Source organism: Varanus komodoensis, unplaced genomic scaffold (assembly GCF_004798865.1).
Source record: "Varanus komodoensis strain SLA01 unplaced genomic scaffold, ASM479886v1 scaffold7_3, whole genome shotgun sequence".
NCBI lineage: Eukaryota > Metazoa > Chordata > Lepidosauria > Squamata > Varanidae > Varanus > Varanus komodoensis.
In genome coordinates this window covers 12,209,376-12,235,463 of record NW_025336480.1, presented here as the reverse complement: position 1 = coordinate 12,235,463, position 26,088 = coordinate 12,209,376, and the positions used below count along the sequence as shown (strand labels likewise).

At 40.4% G+C, this 26,088-nt stretch overlaps 1 protein-coding gene across 2 annotated transcripts in view; it reads left to right on the top strand.

The window, feature by feature from the left end:
- LOC123035696 (core histone macro-H2A.1) overlaps nt 1-26,088 on the top strand; it is a 59,503-nt gene that overhangs the window by 4,610 nt on the left and 28,805 nt on the right. For both annotated transcript variants that reach the window (XM_044454115.1, XM_044454114.1), the window contains exon 2: nt 8,015-8,215. In XM_044454115.1, the coding sequence (XP_044310050.1) occupies nt 8,044-8,215 (172 nt within the window). In that variant the 5' untranslated portion in view covers nt 8,015-8,043. The remainder of the gene's footprint in view (nt 1-8,014; nt 8,216-26,088) is intronic.

Here is a 26,088-nt window from a genome sequence, read left to right as displayed (position 1 = left end):
TTAGGATGAATGCTAATTGCTCCGCTGAAATGCCGCTTGCATCTGAGCGCCTATTGCTAGCCTGCCATTAGCTTGACCCGCTTGCCAAATGTTATTTGGATACTAGCCTAGCCAGTGTGGAATGAGTGACCTTGCGTGGCCATGGACAGAGCCACAGCCGCCACAGCTTGTGGACTTTCCAAAAGCAGTGGCTTTTCACATGGCCAGAGAGAGGGGGAGAACAGAGCAAAATAATGAATCTGTTCTCGGCCAGCTGAAGCCCTAGGGACATGGAAGGCTGCAAGCCCCATTGATCAATCAAACATCCTGAGAGCGCCACAGGAAACGTAATCCTGGGTGTTACCATGTAAGCGAAAGTTTCAACAGCAGCAATTGTAGCCACATTCAGAACGAAACAAGTCAGATCAGTTCTGCCTACATCTCTCCATCTGTCACCTTCCATTCCTGGGGCTGCTCCCAAGACTTTACATTATTTGCTGAGGATCAGTGGAAGCCCCTCCTTTTACTCAGACTATTCCAGTTTCCCCTGTGCCAAAATGCCAGCACCAGTTACCCAATACACCAATTGCTGACCCAGTAGAGAGGGAAGGGCACATGAAGGGTCCCTTTGCACTGGCATAGGGGCAGCTGTGCATAATGGGCTTTCTTCTCCATGTAGAGAATTGGGATCTTGCTCTAGCTGCAAAAACCAAAACCCCAAGTAAAAGGGAGAAGTACAGAGATACATTAGCATCCCCCAGTGTGCAGGAATGGCTGATGCATGTGTGTGTGTGTGTTAGTGTAGGGTCCTGTTACGGTCGAATGCTAATTAAAACTATTTGTAGCACTGCAGGGGACTACGCCCTCCCCCCATCGCACACATGCACACTATTCCAATTTGAAGAAGATTTGTTAACCTGTACAGAAACTATGTTGTATGCTCTGTCATTTCTTCTTCAAGCTGAGGCTATGCACAATTAAATGGAAAGTAGGTATAGCAATTGAGCAACATAGCAGTGTAAGATGCTTTGAAGATTTATTATGATGGGTTGTACATTAATGACCAACTTAATTTAGCTCAAAGATATTGAAATCTAACTTTCCAGGCTTTATTTATTTATTAGATTTATAGCCCACTTGTCAGGTTTAAAACCCTCACAAAGTGGATTACAGTTTAATTAAAATACAGAAATATAATCTGATCCTAAAACAATATTCCATACATAAATCGTTCAAATAGCAAATAAGATATAACAAATTAAATAGCAGCTGTTGCCCTATAGGACCTTAGTTTAAAACACAGTGTATTAAAATTAATCAAATGCAGGCTGGAATATGTACTTGTTTCGAACTAGGTCCAAATGTTGGAATTGACTCTGCACACCAAATTGAGTTTGCATTGATTAATAGCAGGAGGTCTAGTGAGAGTTTACAGCTGAAATACTAATAATCAAATGCTGCAATGAAGGGGAAGCTGGATGGATAAAAAGCTCCTCACATATATTATAATGTAGCTTTGCTGATGTTGCTACAGACATATTTCAGACACAGCATCTTTAAAAGTGGAAGTGTGTATGTTAACTAGAAGGGCCAACTAACATGAACATCACTGTATCTCCATTAAGACATAATGGGAAACCCTGGCTTCCTGCTGTGCTTCCCATGCCCACTTTTTCAACAGAGAGAAAGAATTCAAAGCTGTCTTGCTTTTAAACAATCCATAGTTCTTCTGTATGTCTGAACTTGGGCAACTGTGTTTGTTTAAGGTTTAAGTGGAAACTATAATTTACTGTGGTTTCAGATCCTGCCTTGTTCTGAAATCATAGCTTAACATTTAAACAAAATGCAGTTCTTCTAATTTGTGCCTCAAGGACCTGTGGTCAATTTAAAGCATAAGTGGGTGCTTCTAGCCTTCTTGTGACCGTGAAATGGGAGAGAGCGGAATGAGAGGAAGCCTTGTGCCATTTTAGCTTTTCAGTAAGTATGAAAGGATTTAACCCAAAGATTATCCTTTCCCAAAGGTTGTCATTTCCCAGTAATTTGTTGTTAACTTCATTACTTTTCTTAGGATAAATGGATACCAATTGATATGATTGATTCCATCTCTACTTTGCATTTGGAGCAAATGCTCCAGACCGTCTTGATCTAGTGCATTCTAGGATCAATCAGATTTACTCTGGCCTGTTTCTGTGGTACTGTGGGGAAATGGTAGATTTTGAAGTTTTTGAATACTTTGCTATATGAAGACATGGAAACATTACACAGTTGTGGCTTTTTCTGTTTTTGAAACATTTAAAGTTATATTCACACTTCATTGTTAAATGTTCATTAGAAAGCTTATTTTTACAGGTAACCTTAGAGTCAGGCAGCATCTCAGTTTTCAACCATTACTAATAAATCAGCTTGTTTTGCATGATGGACAGATGTTTGGCCTTTTTCCCCATTCCTTAAAAACATGGTTTTAAAAATTGTATCAAAAACTCTAGACTGAAGTTCCAGTGTGGCTGATTGGCTGTTTGTGTTGCATTAACTGGACATGAAGTGTTTTGGAATGCTCTATTCCCTGGGGATTTTGTGGCCTTCCATTTTTCTTAAAGGGCCAACTTAGAAGCCATAATTAGCCAGATGGTTAATAGAGACTTGCTAGTTACATGCCTACACAAATCCATATGGAGAAAATTGTGTTTTGCCAGGTTGTTTTTTTCAGATTACAAAATGGAGAGACTGGAAGGGGAAAAACTTCTTCATTCTTTACTATGCTTTCCTCAAAGAGTGCTGAAAAAATGGAACTGCAGCCTGCTGCATTTCTGTGTGAACTTACCTGGGCAAAAAACCTATTGGACTTAATGGACACTTCCAAATATTTATTACATGTTCATGTAATAAATCAACACATGCTGCTTGGGCAGCTTTCAGAGAAAAAGTGGGCACATACTGTGTTGCACTGCAGGCTCAGCAAACCTTAGAATTACAGCTATAAGAGACTGAAGGCCATTGGCACACTTTATACAGCAGTAAACCAACAATTTACAAGTGTCCCTGTTTCTAAATACATACACTTAGAATGCAACATAGGAAGAATCTTGAAAGAAACATTTGATCGTTTCCATTATCTTCTCAAACATGATTTTGCATGGCCTTTTCTCCCGCAGGTAGAGTCAGTTCCATTGCACCCATGTGGTGTGTCAAAACTAATATGCAGTGGTACCTCGGCTCACGAACACCTTGGCTCAGGAAAAAATTGGGTCACAAACAAAAATTACTGACAAATTTTTACTTGGGTTGCGAACACCGCTTTGGGTGGCGACCAAGATCGCAGCCATCTCCCCCACTCCCCCGGTGGGGAGATGGCCACGATCGCAGTTCCATTCGTGCTGGGAAGGCATCCGTGATCAGAGGCGCGCTGCTGCAGGAAAGACAGGTGCAGCAAAGCAGAGCCACAGGAGAGATTGCCGAGAATCCGTTTGTCATTCGTGCAGCTGCGCGCCTCTGATCACAGATCGCAGTTGCTTTCGTGCAGCGAAGGCATCCATGATCAGAGGCGCGCTGCTGCAGGAAAGACAGGAGCAGCAAAGCCGAGCCACGGGGCAGATGGCTGAGATTCTGCCTGTCTTTCCTGCAGGAGCACGCCTCTGATCAGACACACCTTCCCTGCATGAACGGAACTGCGATCGAGGCCATCTCCCCACCCCAGTGAACCGTTTGCGCCCATCTCTCCCGCCCCAGTGCACCCGCGATCACGCCCATCTCTCCCCCCCCCCACCCCCAGCGCACTGGGATGACAGACGCCTGCAGGGATGACGGGCACGTGCAGGGATAACGTGCAGGCGCAATCTTGGTCGTTCTGGGGGGGGGGGCGGGGAGATGGCCGCGCTTGTGCTTGGGGTGTGTGGGGGGGGGAGATGGCCACGATCTTTGTTGTTGTCACTTTACTTCACATTTTTCTGATTTAAAAAATGGTTACAGAACGGATTAACCTTATTTACATTGAACCTTATGAGGAAATTTAACTTGGCTCGCGACCAAGTTGGGTCACGACCAGAGTCCTGGAACAGATTAAGTTCGTGAGCCAAGGTACCACTGTTGCTGTTCACAAGATATAAGATTTTCCCTCTCATCTCCTATTTAAGAAGACTTTCCATCTCCTATCAGAAGTTAACCAGATCATTGGAGAAAAGAACAAATTCAGTTAGGAATTCATATTAGAATTGCAATTGAAAACTGACTCATTGAATACTAAGAACAAACAGAATACCCAGAGTTTATTCAGGATGCATTCCTTTGCATATTTAGACAAAAAAGTCCTACAACTCCCAGCATTCCCCAGCCAGCAAGGGAGTTGTAGACCTTTTTTTGTCTAAACATGCATAGGATTGTGCCCTCAAAAGCCTGAATGGCATGTCAGCACAGATTAGAAAGCACAGAATTACAGGCATTGCAAAATGTCTGAGTAGGGCTGGTTGAGCTTGCTTTTCTTCTTTTGCAAGTCAGTCAGTCTTTTGCAGTCTGAAATGTCTAACATATAGTGATAGGTTTGGGTTTCTAAGGGTGAGCGCGCAGAAGCAAAAGAATTGCAACAAGGTGGGGGCAAACAGCTAATGGACAGAATGAGCAACAAGAATGCAAAAGCTAGACATGATGATTTAATAACAGCAAGGAGGGGAAATGTTTTGAGAAGAGAGGAAAAATCACTGCAAAAAGGCACCCCTTTGTGTCAGGACAGCTTTGGGTCAGAAGGAGGTTTTCCTATGGCTAATATATGCCATTGGGTTTTCCTTAGGCTTATAAAACATTGTTTATAAAACTGTCTATCTCTGTAGGGGTGAAGGAAAAAGCTGCTACAGGCTTGGCTTACAGGAAATCAAAAGTTTAGGAATTTGGACTAGTTTTCTAAACCACCAGCTCCCAGAAGAGCAACAGTTTCTGAGCTTGTAAACCACCCCTCTCCATGGAGCTTTTTAACATTTTTAATTTAAAGCCTATACTCTTACAAAAACACAAGTTAAAAATGACAGATCCTCAGCAGAACTATCAGCGATAGATTTGTGTGTGGCAGTAAATTAACATGCAATTGTTGGCCATCATTCACGGGTGTCAAGTCCAATTAAGTTTGTGGAAGGAAGTTGCCGGATTGAAGTTTATGAAACTCCTGCAGGGGAACAGAATAAAACAGCATGGGGGTGGTGGTGGTGCTAGATGAATTCCACAATTTCATATCTCAGGAGGTTGTAGTTGCAGTGTTCCATCCTTTCCAAAGAGATAAATGGATGTAATGGCACTTTTGCATGCCTTGGAATCTAGTTTCACAGTTTAGCCCTATAACATGGAAAGGTATAATAAAGACTGGAACACCTCTGAGCATGTGCAAAGGGCTTTTCCCTCATGATGCTTAGCCCTTCACAATTAGGACTAGTCCTCATGGTTGACCTTTACAGGATTTTCTCAAAATGCTCAGTTTGGATACAGTTGTCAGTACAGTAAACAAGATAATTCACCCATCAGCGGAAAGGACAAGTCTGGGAGTAATTCTGCCTGTAATAAATAACATTCTTGTACAACTGGAACATATTCAGGAAAGGTGCTGGTGCAGAGTCACAATTCCAGGCATATCTAGCAGTAGAGAATTATCCATTTTAAAAATTAGCAAGGAAAGTTTATCAGTTGGAACAATATAGAGTGTTGCCAAATAATGAATTTTGTCTTTTATTTACAAAAAGGAAGTTAATTTTGTCAGATGTAGTAGAGAGTTGAGGTATGATAAGAGATAATTGTTACTGCACATTCTTTCTCCCAATTTCTCCCACATTCAAAAAACACCTTTTTAAGGATACCTGTAAGCTGGAATAGACATGAGTAGGGATGTTAGAGAAATCTGTACTGGATTAAGACCAGTTCAGATTTATGTGACTCTAACCTACTGATTTTATAGTAGATCCATCCTAATTTTGCTGACTTGTGGACCCCCTTTTAACCTGTTAGGAGGATTTGCAAAAATTCACATTAGCATCAGTGCAAACTTGCATAAGTGGAACAGAACTCTTACCTACCCCTAAATATGTGTGATTCCATCAGTGAGCGGATGGCTGAATGAAAGATGCCTGACGATCTATGAACTTCAGACAGAATTGATTTAGCAAGGTCCACACATCTCCAAGAATAAATAGTAGTGCATCATTAAGGTTGTTCTGGGTTTTTAAACTTGTCTTTTTAAAAAACCTGTGTTAATTATGTTTGGGGTTGTGTTCTTTTTTAAAAAGGCAATTTTATATATGAACATTTAGGCTACATTGCTGGGTACACTGCCCTAGGAGTTAAGTTCCATTGCAAACAATGAAACCTGTTTCTGAACAAATATGCACACAACTGTGCTGTTCAAAAGCCAAATTTCTCTGTCTGTTTTTTGCATTTTCTAACTATATTCAACAACTGTAGTGGCCCTCTATCTTAATGCCAGTGAATTTATTTATGTATTTTTTTATTTGTGCAAGCTGTCCTGAGGCTCTCGCAAAAGACGGCATACAAATATCATACAAATATCTTAAATAAATAAATAAAATTTCAAATCATGTAAATTGCATGCAACAATGTAACAGGTATGGGAAAGGATTTCTTTTTTCCCAAGATCAGTTTGATTAGCGTCCTTGCTTTTGGTGGAAACATCTGTTGTCAGTGAATGAGTCATGTGGAACTAACATCCATCTCCTTACGGCACATTGCACGCTCTCTTACGTAGGAAACTATTTGGCCGATCTGTTTTTTGAATGGAGGGTTAGACTAGATAGCCTTTTTGTATTTTTTCCTTCTATGACTCTAGTCACTGTACTCTTAGTTTTAACCCCATGATACACTTTCAGTGTACAGCTTAATAATTTGCTGGTTTTTGTCAGGCAAACACGTTATTTGCTTTTCATGTATTTGTGGCTGTGAATACGGTATACTGGTTAGAGAACCAGACAAAGACCTGGGACTCAGCCAGGTAAAGCCTGCTGAGTGGCATTGGCATAGCTGCTACCTCCTAGTCTAGATTTACCTAATTTAGTGCCCTCCAGATGTTTTTGACTGCAACTCATCTCTTACCATTGTCTGTGCTGGCTGGGGCTGATAGTAGTTGTAGTCCAAAGCCTCCATTCAGTTTGGGAGAGCTGTTTGAGCTCCACAGAGTTATTTTGAGGATAAAATGCAAGATGAAAGCTCTGTAAAAATCTAGTACATACGGAATGAATGTTATAAATCAACGTCTATCTGAAAGCAACCAGAGTTAAATCATCATACAACACGGATTTAGCACATTTTGCTTGAACAACTGATTTTAGTTTAATGAACTAAAATGAACTAGTGAACTTCTGCTTGCTAGTGAACATCTGTTCGGCAGCCCTCCTGAGCAAATTTGCTGGGCATGCAGCTGGGCAGGCGAAATGTCCCATTCAGGGTTGGACGCAGGCCTCTGCTTCTCTAAGTTGGGACTGGAGGGTCAGCTGCCCACTCCAATAGTCCCATCCCACCTTTGGCTTCAGGGGTTTCATCCAGGCATTGTCTACATGTATTCCAGTCCATCTTCCTACTGTTAAAAAAATGCTGGGATAATCAGGAAGGCCAATTCTGTGCCCCCTGCCAGCCTCCGATTACCGTTCCTTAGTTTGCCAGCCTTACCATTGATAGTGCTTAGTACTTTGCAGTTTACTGCCTCTGACATAAGCTCTGACTTTGGGAATAATCCTGCAGCATTCCATGCCACGTATTCCATTTATGTCTTTATGTATTGCATGATATCCCACCTTTCTCCCATTGTGGAACTTGAGGTGGCAACATGCAGTTCCCAGGTGCTCTCCCCTGCAAGCTCAGGTCAGCCACAGACCTGCTTAGCTTAAGCCTGGGCGATCCCTTATGTGCCTTCAGAGCGTAATCAGTGCATTCAGAAATCCTTGTCCCATGACGATTTTGTCATGTATGCTTTAAAGGGCTGTGATGGTGTCATTTACTGAAAGTAGCTGTTAGAGACCTTATCTGCAAACTTACCCCTTCCCTTTGTTTCTAGGGTGTTGGCCCAGATCCACTTCAGGGAAAATGTCCAGCAGGGGTGGGAAGAAAAAGTCAACGAAGACCTCTCGCTCAGCAAAAGCTGGGGTCATATTCCCTGTTGGACGAATGCTACGTTATATAAAGAAAGGTCACCCGAAGTACAGAATTGGGGTCGGTGCACCAGTGTATATGGCTGCTGTTCTTGAATACCTGACCGGTAAGTTTACCTGAACTAGGGCCAAAGGACTTCTCTGAAAAGGTAAACAAGCATGAAAGGGCTAAATGTGCGGGCTATTCCAAGAAAGGGAAGGGAAGGGTGCTTTTATAATAGAGAAAAGTGTAACTCTTATAATGTGCGTAATTCCTAACTACAGGATTTAACTCATAGTTCATATTTTTATGCCTTGAAAGTATTGCTTCATAGGCTTAAGTTGTTATAAAGCTTCTTTAAGTTGCATTTATTATAGATTTCTACTTAGATTAATAGGCTTTCCCCACCGACTACACTAGGCAAAATCCTATGCAGGTTAAGACAGAAAAAAGCCTGATAGCCCCCAGTGATTCCCAGTCGCCATGATGGGAGTCGAAGGACTTGTTTCTGTCTATGCATGGGGTTGGGCCCTACCATTGTGCCGTAACTAATAAATTCTTATTAATAATTATTATTTATTTCGAATGAGCCTTTTGTGATGCTAACTTGATTAGATCTAGATACACTGCACTGGTAATAATAATCATTGTTAGTGAATAAACACTGAACTTTAATGCATGTGTTACATCTCTCCAAATAATCTGGAGGAGGAAATGAGGAATAGCAAATTGGCTCAACTCTTTAACTGCAACAAACAAAATAGTATCGAAAAAACACTGTGCATCAGTGGTTGGGTATAAATGATTACACATATCTGAAATACAGGCCTCTTGGTTTCAGTGGAGCTAAATTAGTTCATCTGTTATTGTTTGATGGGGCAGGAGGCAGGATGGACAAGCTGATGGCTGGAAGCAGCTTTCTGAAATTCAGGCAATATGCATTTAAAATGTGTTGGATCCAGACTTCCCCTTGAGTGAACAGAAGGGTTCCTCCCCTTCATGGACTGGACAGAAATCCAGCAAAGGTGGCCCAGCAGAGCAAACAGGAAGGGTGTTTTTGCCCATTTCTTCTTTCCCTGAGGACCAGCTTCATTTCCTGCACTGTTCAGTGGCTTCCCCAAGTCTCTATAGCAGCTCTGGGGCTGTAAAGGGGGCTATTGGGGAAGGAGGAATTGGTGAACCCTCTTTCCTCACTGCCAGTGGTGAGAATCCCATGGCAGAGGTGCTCTCATGGATTGTCAGGATTCAGCCCCTTATCTTTTCACGTTCTGCTTTAAAAGTCTGCTACTGGGGATTGCGAGGTTTCGTTTTATTTTTTGCATTTTGCTTGCGCAATTCAATTGCATGCCTTTGCCATGGTAATATAAATGAGCTATGCTGCTTTTAAGCAAGTGAAGTGTTAAGAGCCTTTTTAAAATTGCAGCCACCATGTGAAAGCTGATTTTTTAAAAAGTATTCTTCTTGTGCTAGTATGAAACGTCGCACACATTAGAGCTCCTGCCATTGCTAAGGAGTTTTCAAATGTTAGCCCCCCTGTGTGATGTGCCTACATGCAGACAAGCAGGTATTAAAATTGGCCCCCACGTGTACTCCCAATAAGGAAAAGCAAGCAGCATTGAGTACTGACTACAAGCTACAGTACCAACCTGCAGAAGGACAGTACTGCAGAGCTAGCCAAAGATAAAGAAATGATCCTGCCACACAGTGACTTCAAATATCATCCAGTCATGAAATACTGGGCCAAAGTCCTCTAGAGAAAACAGATTTAATAAGAAATAAAGTGTGGTATGTCCTTATTTTTGTGGCTTATTTAATTACGGATAATTTCAGGAGAGCGTGAGCAATAAAAATTCAACATACAAGAATGAAACGGGCACCAGGCAAGTTGACTGAATGAATGTCGAATTTGCATGTGCCGCAACATTAAGCATTCATTGTGTTGTGAGCTGTGACAGCACAGCTGTTTGAGCTGAGGCTCGGCTCAGCATAGCCCTCGTGGCAGGTGTGGCAAATCGCACATGTATGACAGGTTCAGACACCCAAAATTCTATTGGACATATCGAGTGCAGCCTAATCCCACATGTCACTTCTTATACATGAACTTATGTTCAACGTTCTCCATATGGCCACTGTTCAGCTATTCGTTTCCACACAAGCACATGTTAAAGATACTGGTTTATTTTCAGAATTTATATCCCACCTTTCTATACAAAAGGACATGCAAAGTGGTGCAGAGCAGTTAGCATAGCTACAAAGAAAGCACCCTCAAGGACTGTGTAATTCTTGGTCATTATCAAAAAATGTAGTTAAAGCTGAAGCTTGTAAACTTAAGGTTTCTGCAGCAAATATATGGAATAACCATGGGAATTTCTTTTCAAAAAGATTGCCCTCTTCTACAGACAGTATGCATTACTTCTTTAGAGCAGAGAAGGTTGTTCAATTGGCAGTTTCAGCAAGTAGTTGTAATGATACTGTGCACGCTCTTGTTCTAGCATATATATAAGAAAAAGGGTGTGATCTTATGGTCCTCAGCAGGAGGCCCTGCGGCCATAGCATATGGTGAATCTTACTCTCTGTGGGTGGAAAAAGAGGTCTTCCTATGCAAATCCTCCTTGGGGAGCTGCAGATAATAGAACCAAAAAGGAGCATGCAGAGATGGCCAAGGATCTGCGGAATCCTAGGCACCATCCCTCATTCTGCCAACATGTCCTCAAATTATATTACTCTTGCACCTGGCAAATAGAATATAAAGATTAAGGATGCTGAAAAAATATGTTGTTTATTTCAGGAAGAAGCCCTGCATGTTTTAGCCCTGAATAATATATATGGGTCTTTGTCACAGGCTGGTATTTCTAGAAGCGCCTGTAGAGATTTTTGAAAAACATAGTCTCCAGGATTCTTCTTGGAAACTACTTTTTCTCAGAGATCCTGCTGGTAGTTTTACTGACCCTTGAAGAAGGTGCATATATATCATTCAGGGCTGAAATGTATTGGAATAAAACCACACATTTTTTCAGCCACCTGAGACTATGGCTCTTTTTTATTGGGCATTTTAGAAGTTTTCCACTTCTGTTGACCCCATAGTAAATTCCTTCCTTCCCTCCCTCCCTTCACTGGAGGCAATGGGAGGGGCAGAAGAAAATGGCTGATGAGCAGGCTTTGGAAGTATCAACTCTGCCACCTCAGTTGTCCCCAGATCCTCCTCAGCATTACTCTGCCAAATAGTTGATACTGCTTAATAACTCTGAAGGGCATGTTTTCCTTGTAGTAATGGTCGATTCTAGGCTTTCATAGAGCTGAGAATGGAGAAAATGCGTGGATTTTAAAACATTTAAATTGTATATTTTTCAATTTCCTAAAAATCATAAACTCTAAGCTTCCTTTAAAAAGTAACTAGGTTAATATAGTAAATAATCTGAAGGAAGCATTCTAATTCTATAGTTACTCGCTAAATCAGTGATTTCTCACATGGGGTTTGTATACCCCCAGAGGCATGAACCAAGACATTTAGGGGTACCTGGAAAAAATAGCATAATGGCAGAAAAGGCACATGCGTCAAAAGGCAAGTTGCAAGTCAGAAGTTCTGAAATCAGTTGAACATTATGAGAGATGGAGTGGGTTTTCTCCAAGAAAAGCCCTGTTCCCTTGCTTTGTCCTTTAGGCAAATGGTGGGAAGAACATGCCAGTACAGTGCGCATGCACCTCTCACAGGCTCAGCATTTGCTCTCCTCTGCTTCCCAAACGCTGAGTGTTGTCATGCCAGTGCTTGTGTATATTTTGCTAATATGAAGGGTGCAGTTTATGGAAATGGGCTGCCAAGGGTACACAAATGAAAAAGTTGGGAACCACTGTTCTGAGTAATAGCGCGCACAAGGCCTTTCCTCTGAGCCCTAGGGTAAGGTGCCCACCACTGCTGCCTACAGAGCATCCTTCCCCTTCTGCTGCTAGCAGTGAGGAAGCTGCTATTTGGAGCAGGGTGACTGGGGTATATTTAGGTGTGCGCATGCCTGTGCCTGTAAAGGTGAGGGCTGCTCCGGAACCCTGCTCCAAATGGCTGGATACCTGGATTTAAACAGAGGTATTCACTGCAGTGTCTTGTGAGCCAAATAAACATCTCTAATATTGTCTGTTCTTTTCCTGAGTGTGCATTTCATTTTAATCTAAGTGCCCAAGTTTGAATATGTGCCCTGATACATCTTGAGTTTCTTTCAAGAAAAGGAAATGCATCTGATAGCCCATTGGTCTAATGCTATCTATCATCCATCTATCTTCTTATCTATCTTTTAAATTCGAAACTTCATGCACTTCTATAAAATGCATGGACTGTTCATTTAAACACAACTGAAAAGTGATACAATAATGTTAATGAGCAACACATGGTACCAATTAAATGAGTGATTTGCTCACTTCTGCAAGCTGAAATATCTTGAGCAAAGAAAGAAAAAAATGAAGCATGAAGACCTCCTTTTGAAAAGAAAAAAGATAGAGAATTTGTAAATATGGCTCGCAATCCCAACTCAATTATCCCCAAGGAAGATATTCTAAAAAAGAGCTGAGAAAAAGGGATTTTCTGCCTTAATTAGTTCCATTCTGAGGAAGCAAGATTACTGCGGTGATTTAAAAAAAAAAAAATCCATTTATGTTTTTCTGTCTAAATTAGTTTTTTGAAAAGCTGAGCTCAGAAAAGGACATTTGTATTTGGCTGATTGCCCTGGTTTCTGCATACATTTAAAATGCATCCTGTACAAAAGTGAATGTGTTTAGTGCAAATACAAGTTTGCACTTGTGGCTGTTTGTCCCTTATTTAAAAAATGAAGCTAATTCCAACTTTATGTTGGCTGGATAGTGGTGTAGGTGCCTAGAGGGCCCACCAAAGGTCATGCTGGATGCTGACATCCCCTTTCAGAAGTTGGGTGGGGGTTGTGATAGTCTAGTGGACATGCTGCGAAGTAGTGGCTGGACAGCTGCCGAGCCCTGTTATCTTTTATCCGGGATCCTGCTGGATCCTGCGCTTCCACTCTACAGTGCATTTGCCACATCAGTAAAAAGATGCTGAAGAAAATAATCTCTTCCTGCCACTGCCTGGTAGGCTTATGGTGGATTTGTGGGAGAGGGGGCTTAAAATCTGGCACCCACCCCAAGCATATTTTTACTATAGCGCAAGGATAATGCAATTTCTGCTTTTTTGAGGTTTCTGATAAGTTGTTGCTGCCGTTTTCATTGCTATCCTGTCTAAAAGCCATAGCTCTCTGGGTAGTTCACAGCACTTTCCTTATGTAGTTATCCTTCCGTCCTTCCTTCCTTCCTTCCTTCCTTGCTCTGAGTCATGCACAATCTGAACGCAGTGGTGTAGCTTACCTGATATGTTACAGGTTTTTTCCAGTCTTGCACAGGTAGTAAAAGCAGCAGGTTCATTGAGTTTATGGTGGCCTTCCACTGTCTGCTGGATTGTGATTATGCTGCCCTGGCTTCTTTCATTGTAATGAAGTATCTTTTAAATTTAAGTATCTTTTAATAAAATGTATCTATATTTCATATGCAAAATGACACAATTCCCCTTGCCTAACAGAACTCCATAAACACTGTGATCACTGCTGAGGACAGTGTGAGAATTATATGAAATACAGCACTAGCTTTCCCAGTATTCAAAGAAGGATACTCAAGTACAAGATACTTCTTGTCCAGTCTGAAAAGTACATATCTATAGAATATCAAAAGGAGTATCTCCGTTTAATATTCTGAGGAAAGAATTGTATCAGGGTAGATTTGATTTAAATCAGAGCAATTTAATTCACAATTTAAATCACTAGCCAGTAGGACTAGATTTAAATCATGGTTTTCTACATAATTTGTACACACACCTGCTTAATTCATAGGTAGAGGAACTTCATTAAAATATTCCCAAACTGAGTCTCTTTTAAGGCCTGTTGCCATTATAACTTTTCTCCTCCAGGGAAAGAATAATATTATAAACCTGAGAAAAGGATCCAAAGAGCTGTGAAGTATTCTGCTCAAAGGGGCTTTTCTGAACCCTCCTCACGATTAGCTTCTTGTGCAGGTTTATTCCTCTCCCAACAATCCTTTTCTATTCAATGATTTTTTTAAAACTAAGCACTTAATAGGTAAGGGGTGATTTCTGTGTACCAAGATTTGGAAAGGAACAATGGGAGTAAGGTCTTTTTTCTCAACTCTGTTTCTTTATTTTATAACATGTTTGCTGTGAAGTAGAAACATGTGATCTCTGCAGACACAAATCCACAGTTTTAAGAACTGGAAAACCAACCATTTGTGATACTATCCTCTAGAGAGAAAAACTGCCCAATAATCTTACAGAATGCTCTGGAAGAGCATGACATTGTGAATGGCCTAATAGAATTCATTTACCAAAGCATTTATGCATTGAATCATCCTCATGCTGCATAATTAAAAAGTCATCTTTACTTCATTATGGACTATCTTTGGACCATAATCTATCTTAAACAGAAAACTATCTTTAGATAGATTTTTCCTCAAAATGCATTTTGTTTTTTAAAAATCCAATTTAAATAAAAAAAAATCCAATTTGATTTTTTGGAAAACTGATTTTTTATTCTTTAAAAAATCATTGATTTTTATCCAACCTGAATTGTATCCACTTCCAAATATTTCAAACTCATGCCAAATTGTATATTAGGTGAACTTTGTCTTTTAGATTTGACGAGAGTATAATTGTTTGTGGCTAAGGCAACTGGACCTTAAAAGAAAATGTAAAGTTGAGAAATGAACCAGTGGATCATGGTTGTCTTTCATATTTACTTCTCTATGATAACTTTCTTTGAATACATGCAAATGTTATCATGAAAATATTAAGATGTGAAAGATACAGGAAAGCTGATTGCACTTTTCCTACAAAGCACGTTCCCTGTGATAAATAGAGATTTCTTTCTTCCTGAGAATTGACAGCAGAAAGACTGTGGGCTTCTTTATACTTCTTTTGGGTGTTCACCATTTGTTACCAACATGTTTCCACATAGTCATGGCAATTAGGACAGCCAGAGAATTTGATGAGAATGAAATGTGGGGTTCTACCAACACATTCAGGTTGCATTAGAAGCCTCAGGCTATGTATTGCTTGAGTGCTGTGTATCACTGTCTAGAATTATTCTAGACAGAAAAAAGACATTAAAAATAGTGGACCTCAAATCCAAAAGCCCACAGTGAACTGATATATGACAGACCTTTGGATTTGTTTAATGAGTACATGCTGCATTTCTCTTGTTATTTTACAGAAGTTTCAGCACATTTAGACAGGTCATCCCTCATGTAAAAGAAGTTTTTAAAAATGCAGAAAGCAACCAGAAGTCTTGTGGATATAATTTAAAGGTAGCAGAAATGAAGCTTGTGGGAATTTCTGTCAATAGACTGCTCTACACAGAAAAATAATGCCACAACAAATAAGGAAAGAGTGAAGTTTATAAAACAGCAGGTGATATATGATATACCCACCACCCCCTCTCAAAAGGTACTTTGATTTACATCAGTCCACAGTTAGAAAAGTCAGGTAGGGAGAAACCTTAAAATGTCTGCTTTGTCCATTAACATTTTTCCACAACAGTATTTTATTGCCAGTCCATGCATTTTGTAAAATTTAAAACAAGTTCTTTGGAAGGGGGGGGGGAGAATTTCAGAGCCATAACTCTCTCTCGGGGTTCTGCTGACTTTTAGGCTTTGTTCTTGTGCTTTATGACATCACCAGAACCTCTAAGTGGATTTTCAAGGTACTCTGGTGCTTGCCATTCAATCATGATTCATTTTTGGCGTGTAAGTCTGTCCCAAGCTATTAAATGTCTGAAAAATAAGAGCTTCTTCAGTTATTGCAGTTAACTATTCATCCCAGGTCTTCACTGTGCTGGCTGTCAAAATTCTTATATAAGGCCGTCATTCTACTCTGCTATCTTTTCTCCTCCTTCTCCAAAATAACAACAGCAACTTTAAAGGCATATGACATTCATGTTTGATTCTTGCAACATAAACTTTAAGTGTGTGCTTTCCATTTTTTTTTAAAAGTATGACTGCTACAGCCACTGTGTTCTATAATAAAAAATAATTTGATTCAAAACAGAATGTGACTCCAGGGTTCTGACTGTTATTTATGGACTGCATTGCACAAAGAGGGTGCAAAAAGGTTTCCAAACAATGAAAAATCCATTACGTTCACAACACCCTTTGGAACATTTGACATATTTCCTGTATATCATTATACATTGGATATGTATGACTGTATTGCTTTCCCTAAATAAAGGGTTCAGATTGAGGAATACTGGAAAGCAAAAGCAACCACCAACCAACCATATATAAAGCATAATAAATTTGGAGTGAGTGTACAACATCAACGTTTTACCTTCCAGCTCAGCTCTGCAAATCAAAACTCTGCTGGAAGAAATTATCATAGTATTCTTACAAAATATATTTGGACTTTGTTGAATGTGCTTGGAATAACAAGTTCTTGCTACTGAGGTGGAGATTCTGTGCTTAGTTACCTAGGAGTAAGTTCAATTGAATTCATTTAGTCTCACTTATGAGTAGACATCAATCTAATTGCACTAAATTGCTTTAGTTTTTAAATAGAATTGTCCCTGTTGGTAATAACATGTGTTTTTAAGATTTCTGATATAATTATTTCCTTAATTATTAATGAATATTAATGATTTAATATTAAGAAATTAAACATAGTTGATGCAACAATTTATTGGCACGTGTATTTTCCTTTTGCATGGAGATCAAATGTTCCCCAACAGTTCTGTGGATCCAAAAAGTAGTTGCTGATTGCTTTTGTCCCACATTCCTCACCATGCCACATAGCAAAGCACTTGGGAGACTTTGAAAAGCATCACAACATAGTTGTCTACTATTCAAAAAGTTAAATTTACATGCCGTGCCTATTTGCTCAGAAATAGGTGATGTTTACTTCAGTGGGACCTGTTTGCAGCTACTGGGCTGCAGCACCAGTTTGTCCTTGGCCATCACAAAGCCCTGTGTTGTATCTGGATTTCAGCCTGAGGGTTCAATATTAGGCACTTCCATGTTGCTTTCTGTACTGTCTGTACGCCAGTATACATTCATAACTAGCAGCTAGGGTACATGTGGCGAGAAGTTGTATTCAAACACCTATATTATAAACGGAGCATTATTATTGACGAATTTAGCACACCTTTCTCAGCTGATATTGAAACAGTTGTTCTGGTATTGTTCTAATATTTTTTCTAACGATTTGGCTAGCTGACCCTAGATACAGCAACCTCTCTGGGACATCAGTCTTGTAGCCAAAGAGCTCAGGACAGCCCAGGTCTACCAAAGCCCCCTAATGTCTCAGTGTGTCTTGCAAGGACCCCCTTGCAGCAGTTGGCAAAGGTCGTGGTAATATCAGAGCAGCTCCGGCAATGGCATTACAAGAGATGTAGCAGGCAGAGAAATTAGGAGGGAATTACAAAAAGTAATTGTAAGATGAGGTCAGAGTGCAATGCAGGAACGCAGACCAGTGTCCTAACAGTTACTGGTAAGAACAAGCAAAACGTTTGCAATTAATACTTTTAAAATATTGAGTTGCTGCTATTCTTAAAATGAAACGGAGGTTGACATTTACTTTAAAAAACTTTATTCGTTGTTAGATGCCTTTTAAACTCAACGCCTGTGAAAGTATATGAATTAAGAACTTCATAGTCTTCCTTTTTGGCCTTGTAAATTTACAGCTTGTTTCAATCATGATTTTTTCTGTCTCCTGAATGAGCTTGCTTGTTTTGGTTTTAGTTCCAATATTGTGTTGGTGTTTAATCTTATCCCCTTTCAGTATTTCTGACTTTTCAGTGAGTGAACGCACAGTATTAGAAGGACTAGATAATCAAGGAGGATAAGGATAGGCTGAGGTTCTCCTCAAGTCTTTTGTTAGTCAGAATGAGAGGGAAAACATATTCTGGCATTCTTGAAAATATAATACCAAATCCTCAATTGCTACAAATTTATTTTAGCCGTTGTGTAAGAGGCTGACAGTATAAATGCTAGTCCTGAACCCAATCCTAAGATTTCCATCTGCAGAAAATAAATTCTTAGGCCTCCTGCATCAATGTAACAGTTAGAAATCATAATGTTACACCAGTGTTTTGTGATCATTACTGCAAATATATTGTTATAATTGTTTGAGATTGGCATGCTATTTAACTGCTATCAGAATGATTGATACCTTTGATTGATGGACACTTTTTGCTCAGTATCTACAATAAGAGGCCCCATCGAGTGCACTTTCTGTTTAAAAATCTGCTGTGTAATGAACAGCTCCAGGGAGTTAATAACCTCATTTATAACATTGATTTCTCTTTGATTTATTTTTTCCCATGATACATCTAGACTATGTCCAAGTTTAATATCAGACACTTGGGTCTTTTTGTAGCACATTAGTATTGATTACTGTGTGAGGCATTTATTGATAACTTTTTAATATTCCACACGTCTTACTATTTAGTTTTTCTATATTTTGGTTTCATTTATTCATACTGTTGTCTTGTTGCTTTTCCCCCATGCCATTTCCATGCTCTATTTTATTGGAAAATGCAGTAATCCTTCCCTATTAAAACTTTTAAAAGATGTCAGTAATCATGACTTTCTTGATATGCTTTCAATGTAGAGAAGTGGTAATTCCAAACTCTTGACATGTAGGGATACATTTTATATGGATATTTTACTAGATATATGCTGGACCTTATTGTCATCTTTTTTTTCACAGATGAGGAAAGTGCTAATAAAACCAAATGTAGTTTATTGTTGAAATTGGGTTGACCCTTCCTTTCATAAATTACAGTATGTAATGCCATGTGTATACTTATTTATTAGATTAATATCCCACCTTTTTTCTTACAAAGAATTCAAGGCAGCTTACATCATTCTCCTCCTCCTGCTCTCAGTCTTATCCCCACAAGAAAAACCCTGTGAGGTAGGTTGGGCTGAGAGTCTGCAACTGGCCCAGAGTCGCCCTGTTGACTCCATGGCCAAACGGGGACTAAAATGCAGATCACCTGAGTCCCAGTTCCGCGATCCTAACCACTACAACACACATATTACACATATAGATGATTTTTGTGGTGGATTAGTGGGAAAATTGTATTAATCAATATTATTAATATTTATTCTGTCTTAAAATACAGTTCCAGACAGATGCATTGTTGCCCACCCTAATAAGCTCAGTAAAAGAATAAAACAGTGATATCTAGTCTAAAATAGGATTATCCAATAATTGATCAAACACAGGCTGTATTGGAGCAGAGCTGAAAGCAGGAGGCATAGACTCATTAGGCTGAGGAGTTGTTGCAGCCCAGTTGCAGCCTTTGCTTGTCAAGGGTGGGCACATAAACATAAAGACATGTTAAAGTGCATTGGATGCATTAAAAAAAAAGATCACTCTTCCGTGCACGCTTTTAGACATAACTTTGGGGAAAGAGCATAGCTCAGTTTTATTTGCATTCATAGAGTTCCAGGCTCTGTCTGAAATGCGGAAGAGCCATTCCTAGTCAGTGTAGACTGGACTACGCTTGATGGATCCGTGCCACATGAAGGCACATGAAAGGGGCTGGAGACCTCAGCTCTGGTCTTGGCCCATAGACTGTCCAGTTCCTTCCACCCCTGCCAGCCATTCCCGAGGATGTCTCAGGCAGAGAGATGTACATGCCGAGACTTGATCTGACATACAGAGTGGATGATGCGGATGCCCATGTGCAAGGAATTGAGGCGAAGGAGGCCGTGCACAGCATCAGAGTCGAGTCCCACAGCCTCTTTCCAACACACGTTGCCTCGTGTGCACATAAGGCATGAAGGGAGCTGCTTTTTGCTCCAGCTTAGAATAGGGGGAGCCATCCAAAATCTTGTACCCCAAATGTATTGTTTACTGTTTTGTTTCTGTTGTTGTTTGTACACATGTGAGGTATCAGTAGCATGACTTGCATCTCATTTGTGTAAATCTAGATTTATAATAAATAGCACAAGCCAAAAGCACATTCAAAAACATAAGACTTGTCCAGGGTTGTAAATTCACGCCAGAAGTTGCACACAGCATTCACTCAAGCCACATCTGGCAGCGGTTAGATTAATCATGTTTAAATGCATTGAAAAGAAAAAAACATGTGTAAACTGTTAAGAGTAACAGCAAAGTGTAAACTGGTAGACAAAGGGAACATCATTGCAGAGAATGAGTTGGGTAGGAGAGAGGACAGAGGAAGCTAAGTATGAAAATATCAAGATGGCTTTGGTTTCCTGTTAGCAGGCACTTAAAACAGACTGTGTTTACATTTGAATTTGGTCTCTGCTCATATTTTAGCTAGTGTTCCTTAGGTTACTTCTTGATGCAGCAAAGCAAAACAAACTTATGAGGAACTAATTGGACAGGGTGTGACTTACATTTGGCTAAACAGACACGAGTTTGCATCATCAACCCAAGCATCTATTAGGAGCACAACTTGAGACTCCTATGAAAGTAATGGATTGCAGGATTGAAAGTGCTTTGAGAAAAGCCTTTGTGGAGCAATTGCTCTGCCTCATTCACAAAATTTTGCAGGAGTTTGGATGATGGTGCTGTCTGATGATAACTCATGTTTTCCACTGCTTTTTTCTTACCCCAGAAAATCTGTTAAGGAGGGAAAGACGAAATAGCTGCACAGTGTCTTGTGACTGGTAGCGCTAGGAGCCCTCCATCTGGAGGAACCCCCAGTGTGAAGAGGTAGACAGCAGAGCTGACATTTGACTTTGTTTAGAATGTTCTGATTGTAAGTGGCTTTTGTAGCCACAAGTGAGTTCTATGTAAACATCAGTCTACCACTGACATAATGCAAACGCGAAACCTCTAATAACTTGGCATAGTTGGGTAGTCACTGGATGAACATATAAATAGCCTCATACCAAACATCAAACATCGCTCAGTGTAAGTCAAAGCTAAGGCTAGGAGAGGAAGCCATGTGATGCTCTTGCTTTGACATGGAAGATCCTAAATAATGTACAAGGAAAGGAATGCAGGACTCTTAACAATTACAGTTCATTGTGTCTGGTTGGGTTAAAATTTTCCAGAATAATGCTGTGTTTCAAATTCAGTAAATCATTGATGGAAGGGTAATTTTTTTTAAAGGGAAATGGAATTATCTGTACGATAGAGATGGGATTTCTATATGGGATTATACCAATGTCCCTCCTATGGTTTCTGGAGAGCATTCTCAGATTTCTTTTGGATCAAGGGTTGAGTTTCACACATTTTTGAGAACCCCCTTGCTTTTCTCTTGTTGAAAGATTTTTGTGCTGGAAATACTGGCTATTGCTCAGCATGTCATCTGTTAGCTGTTAGCAACTAAATTCTCAACATTATGACTTCATTGCAGTGAAGTGAAGAAAGACAAACGTTTTTGAAAGAGAAATGGTTTTGCTCAAGACATGAATTTTCTACCACAAAAGAGGAAATACAATAACACTAATCAGACTTTGGATGAAGTCAGAATGTAGGGCTGTCAGGTATACTCACATTTGCATAGCGAAAGTCCAGTTCTTGAATACCTGTCAGCTACAAGGACTTTTCCCTGGAACTACATGCAGGGGGGAAACCCTCATGCAAATTTAGAATGTGACTAATTTTCCTTAATAAACAACAGGTTTTGCTTGGAATGACTGCTATGTTAATATAAGGAAAAGGTCTGACGTAGAGCCTAAATTCAAATTTCAGAAGCCTGGAGCCTGCAAAATAGTTCTTTGTGAACTCTCATACTAGAAACTTAATTGTTTTGAACTTCTATGAGAATTTTATAAATTATTTCTTTATCAGTGTTAGCACATGATCAGTGATGTAAAGGAATCCTATTCAAGTCCTATTAGTTTATGGCTTTCCTTAAAATGCTCCCATTGTTCCCAGTTTACATGCTTATGTGAGGATGAGAACTCAGGTCAGTTAGTTTATACGCTTTTTCACATCTTCTATTCAGTGGAAATTGCTAGTGCAAGAACTCCAAAAAACCAAAAATCCACCACTGCTTACAGAAAATTGACATTGTCATGCAAAAGTCCTCTGTGTTTGTTACAAGTGCCCATCGTTTGAGATCATGTGGTCTAGGGTCATCAAGCACCTCTGATTTCTTTCACCAAGCATACTGGATAATGTCCACTCCACCAGCTGAGCCTGATGCAGGAAGTGTCTTCATAGAAGAAAGAACGCACAGATGGAATGTAAGGAAGAATGCAGCACTATTTGCTCTTAAACTACTTTTTTTCATGATGATAAATGCATAGCACTGTCGTGGAAAACAATATTATTTTACTTAAGAAATATCTGTCATTTATAAAACTGGGCGATTAGGTTTGTATCAAGTGCTAGTGCTACTTAAGGAAAGCCCATTAGACTAATGAGGCTTATGTCAGGCAAATATGAGATACGATCCTTTATGAACCATTTATTTAAATAAATAAAAGTGTAACAGATAAAAGCAGTCAAAATGTTTGTGGAAGCCTCAGTGTTTGTGAAACTCTTAAATTCTTGATACTGAAGTTTTTTAAAGTAAGTGCTAAAATACACAATCTGCCATTGTACTGGCATGAAACCACCCATTAGACCTTTGCTGTTAGTAAATAAGCTGGGGAAATAATTTAATTGGTTGCTATTCAGGCATAGGGGAAGCTCACTTAGAATCTACTGGCAAATCTCCAAGTGATTTGCAGCAATCAGGAAGGGATATCTATAGGGATGTACAGATTTTCGTATTTCTGTGCCATCCATGTTTGTCAGGAGTCCTTCATTCCATCATTCACTCATTGATGCTAGCATCATTTTACCCAGAATGTTGATCTACTGGATCTAATTCTCATTAGCACAAGTTCACATTACTGCAGGTGTGCATTCCTACTAACGAACACTTGTGCAAGTGCACTAGTGAACATTTGTTAATGCCTAATTAGCACTAATGTGCCTTACCATTGATCCTCCCCTAATGTGGGAAAAAATGGTCTAAACATCTATGGAATCCACATGAATCAGAAAAAAAATCACTTTGCAGGTTGGATTTGTAAAACTCCCTTCTAATTTTAACCTACTGCTGATGTATAAGACACCTCTGGCTTTAGTCTGTTCTCATACTACTTATGTGAAGGGACGAAGCATGTAGAACAAGTTTATGGGGCTGTAGCTTCGTGCTGCCCCCAGATGTGCATGGCTCTCCACAGCTCTGCCTTCCATGCATAGGAGTAGACGGGAGCGGCCTGTTCTTAGGAACTCTGAGTGCATAGTCATGTCTGCCTCCAAGCCATACCAGCTCCTTTTGACACGTTGAGCTACAGACTCCCAGTTAAAATGGGAACTAAATCGCTAAACAAACAATAGCTAAAGCAAAACCCATCACTTCCCCAAAATCAGGCAGTTGAAATCAATAAAGCTTGGCAAAAAACCAGGAATGCGGTCAATTCTGTTGCTGAAGTCAAATTTCTGGGCATGTTCCTTAATTCTAAGGGCATGACTTTGCTGCCAAATCCCCGTTCTTCAGGCACTGTTTTGCACCAGGATCCACCAGTGGGTAGACCAGAGGATTAAGCAAATCATCATACTCATTCTTATCATCCTCCTAGAAATTTAATGTTTGAACACCATGCTCTAATTCTTAATATGCAGCTTTCAGTTTGCACTAAAACTGAAATTACTCTAATGTAACAACATGGGCATATAAAAGAGGAAGCTTTGTGGGAGCCAGTGAAGCACACATGTAAGCTAGATTTGAAGTTTCCAGTTTCCTGAAGATTGAAAATGACGTTGGTGATTCTACTAACTCCAGAGTTCTTGAGTTCTGGGTCTAGCTCCTGTTTTAGTTTTAGTTTTAATTCAGCTGTTGGGCAGTTGCTGCTTTCTTAAAATCAGAACTGAGGCAGAAACTCCTCTAGCTGGATGTAAATATAATAATACTGTGCTGGAAACTCAAGGGCTACTAAAGAGAGACCTGCATTTGTGTTTGTGTGTGTGTGTGTGGGGGGGGGGGATAAAGCTTCTCGATCTGTGCTTCTCACTTCACTGTTCCTCTTAAATCACATGTTCTTCCCACATCTGGGAAGGAAGTGGGGTGCATAAACTTCCCTAAAGAACCATTAGAAAATGATACTTTCCTGACCACAGAAGAAAGCTTGGCATGTTCCAGCGTCACTTTCCTCTGAGCACAGCAGATGAAGAACAGATAAAATCTGCCTCTGTGACTCCGCAGAGTGAACAACACTTTTGGACACTCTTAGATTACAATAGGATTCCTTTGCGTATTCCCAGAGGCCAAGAGTAACAATTACTGGTGCCTAAGAAATACCATAGGGCGGTGGGAGTAAGGTAACAGATAGACCCACTAGAAGGAGAAACAAAGATATGAGCAGTCTTAAGTGGTGGATGGTGCTAGCGCACCCGCTGGTGCCTCCTTGTGGCAAAAGGCAGGACCAAGGCCTCCCATCCCTTTACGAGTAGCTGTGCTCAGCCACATGCTGCTGTTCTCCCCAGAAACCCCCCAACTAACCTTCGGCTTGCTGTAGCCCTGGCACTTCCATAGGAAACACGTTCATTTCTGTTATGTTAGTCATGAAGTCGTGTCCAACCCATCACGGCCCCATGGACAACATTCCTCCAGGCTGTCCTGCCATACACCATCCCCCAGAGTCCACTCAAGCTCACACCAACTGCTTCAGTGACTCCATCTAGCCACCCCCTCCTCTGCCGTCTCCTTCAGGGGGTCAGGTCATAGCAGAGTGCTCTGACAAAAGGTGATCCACTGGAGAAGGAAATGGCAACCCACTCCGGTATCTTTGCCATGAAAACCCATGCACAGTTTGCAGGATGGTGCTGGTTGCAATTTTCCCTATCTTGTTATGCTTCCAAGAGTGCCTGGGGCCTCCCTCTGCCTTTTCAGTGCATCTTGCTACAGTCCAAGGTGCAGGATGCAGTATTAATAAATACTGCATCTCTGCCCTGTGAACCTACTTTATTTGACAGCTCCATCTTCAAGGGGAAGCCAAGAAGACTCTTGAATGGGAACTTTGAGTTCATCTGCACAAGGGAGGAATAAGAGGAGATCCTCAAGTGAAATTTTTGTCTCCTCCAATGATTTTCTGTGTGAAAGGACTTGAGTAGGACCTATAAACTATTGGTGCTAATGGGAGTTTTCTCCTGGGAAGGGAGAGAGATTCATTGAGATTGTGGCTGGGAAGAGCAGTTAAATCTTCCCTTCGTGTGCATTGTTGTTGCTGAAAACTGGCCTTTCCACACCTTCAGTTAATTTTTAAAAAGCAATTCCTCATATAGTTCCAAGTGACACCCCGAATGTTCCATCTGATTTGGCCCTCAGTGCATCCTGCCTCTGCCTTTTCCTGAGTGTGAAGCCGGTTTCCAATCTGTCTCTCACTTTGCCTCCAAAGTGTAGTACCTGAGGATCCGCTCTTGTTTCCAATTGCCTCGGCAGACATGCTGGGATACCCTGCTGAGGATATTCATGCTCTTAGACAATGCAGTTTAGAACTAGATGGAGAAGGATTGTACCTGCTGGGAAGGGTCTCTGCCATACACCACAATGGAAGCTTTTGCTAGGAAACTGTGCAGGTCATGGAGATCACATTGTTAGAAACACTGCAAGCACATCACAAGAGCTGATATTGTGCTCGAAATTCTTACTCTTCCAAACTGGCTCTTTCTGTTCTACACCTGCTTGAACAAATGTTTTGTCAGCCTGTCAGAGCATCCTGTGCAAGACTGACAAAACATTTGATCAAGCTGGCACAGAATGAGAAGTGTAGCTGAAACATTAAAGCCCACAGGACTTTTCCCAAAACAGTGCTCCAGAAAGCAGACTGGGAGGGCATAATTCTTCCTAATATATTATTATGTGACTTCCAGCCTTTTTTCAGAGAAACAAATGCAGTTCCACAGGATAACCTCTTTAGAGTCCTTCCCAAGGTTTTGTAAAGAGAAGGCAGAACCTAATTAGATTTTTA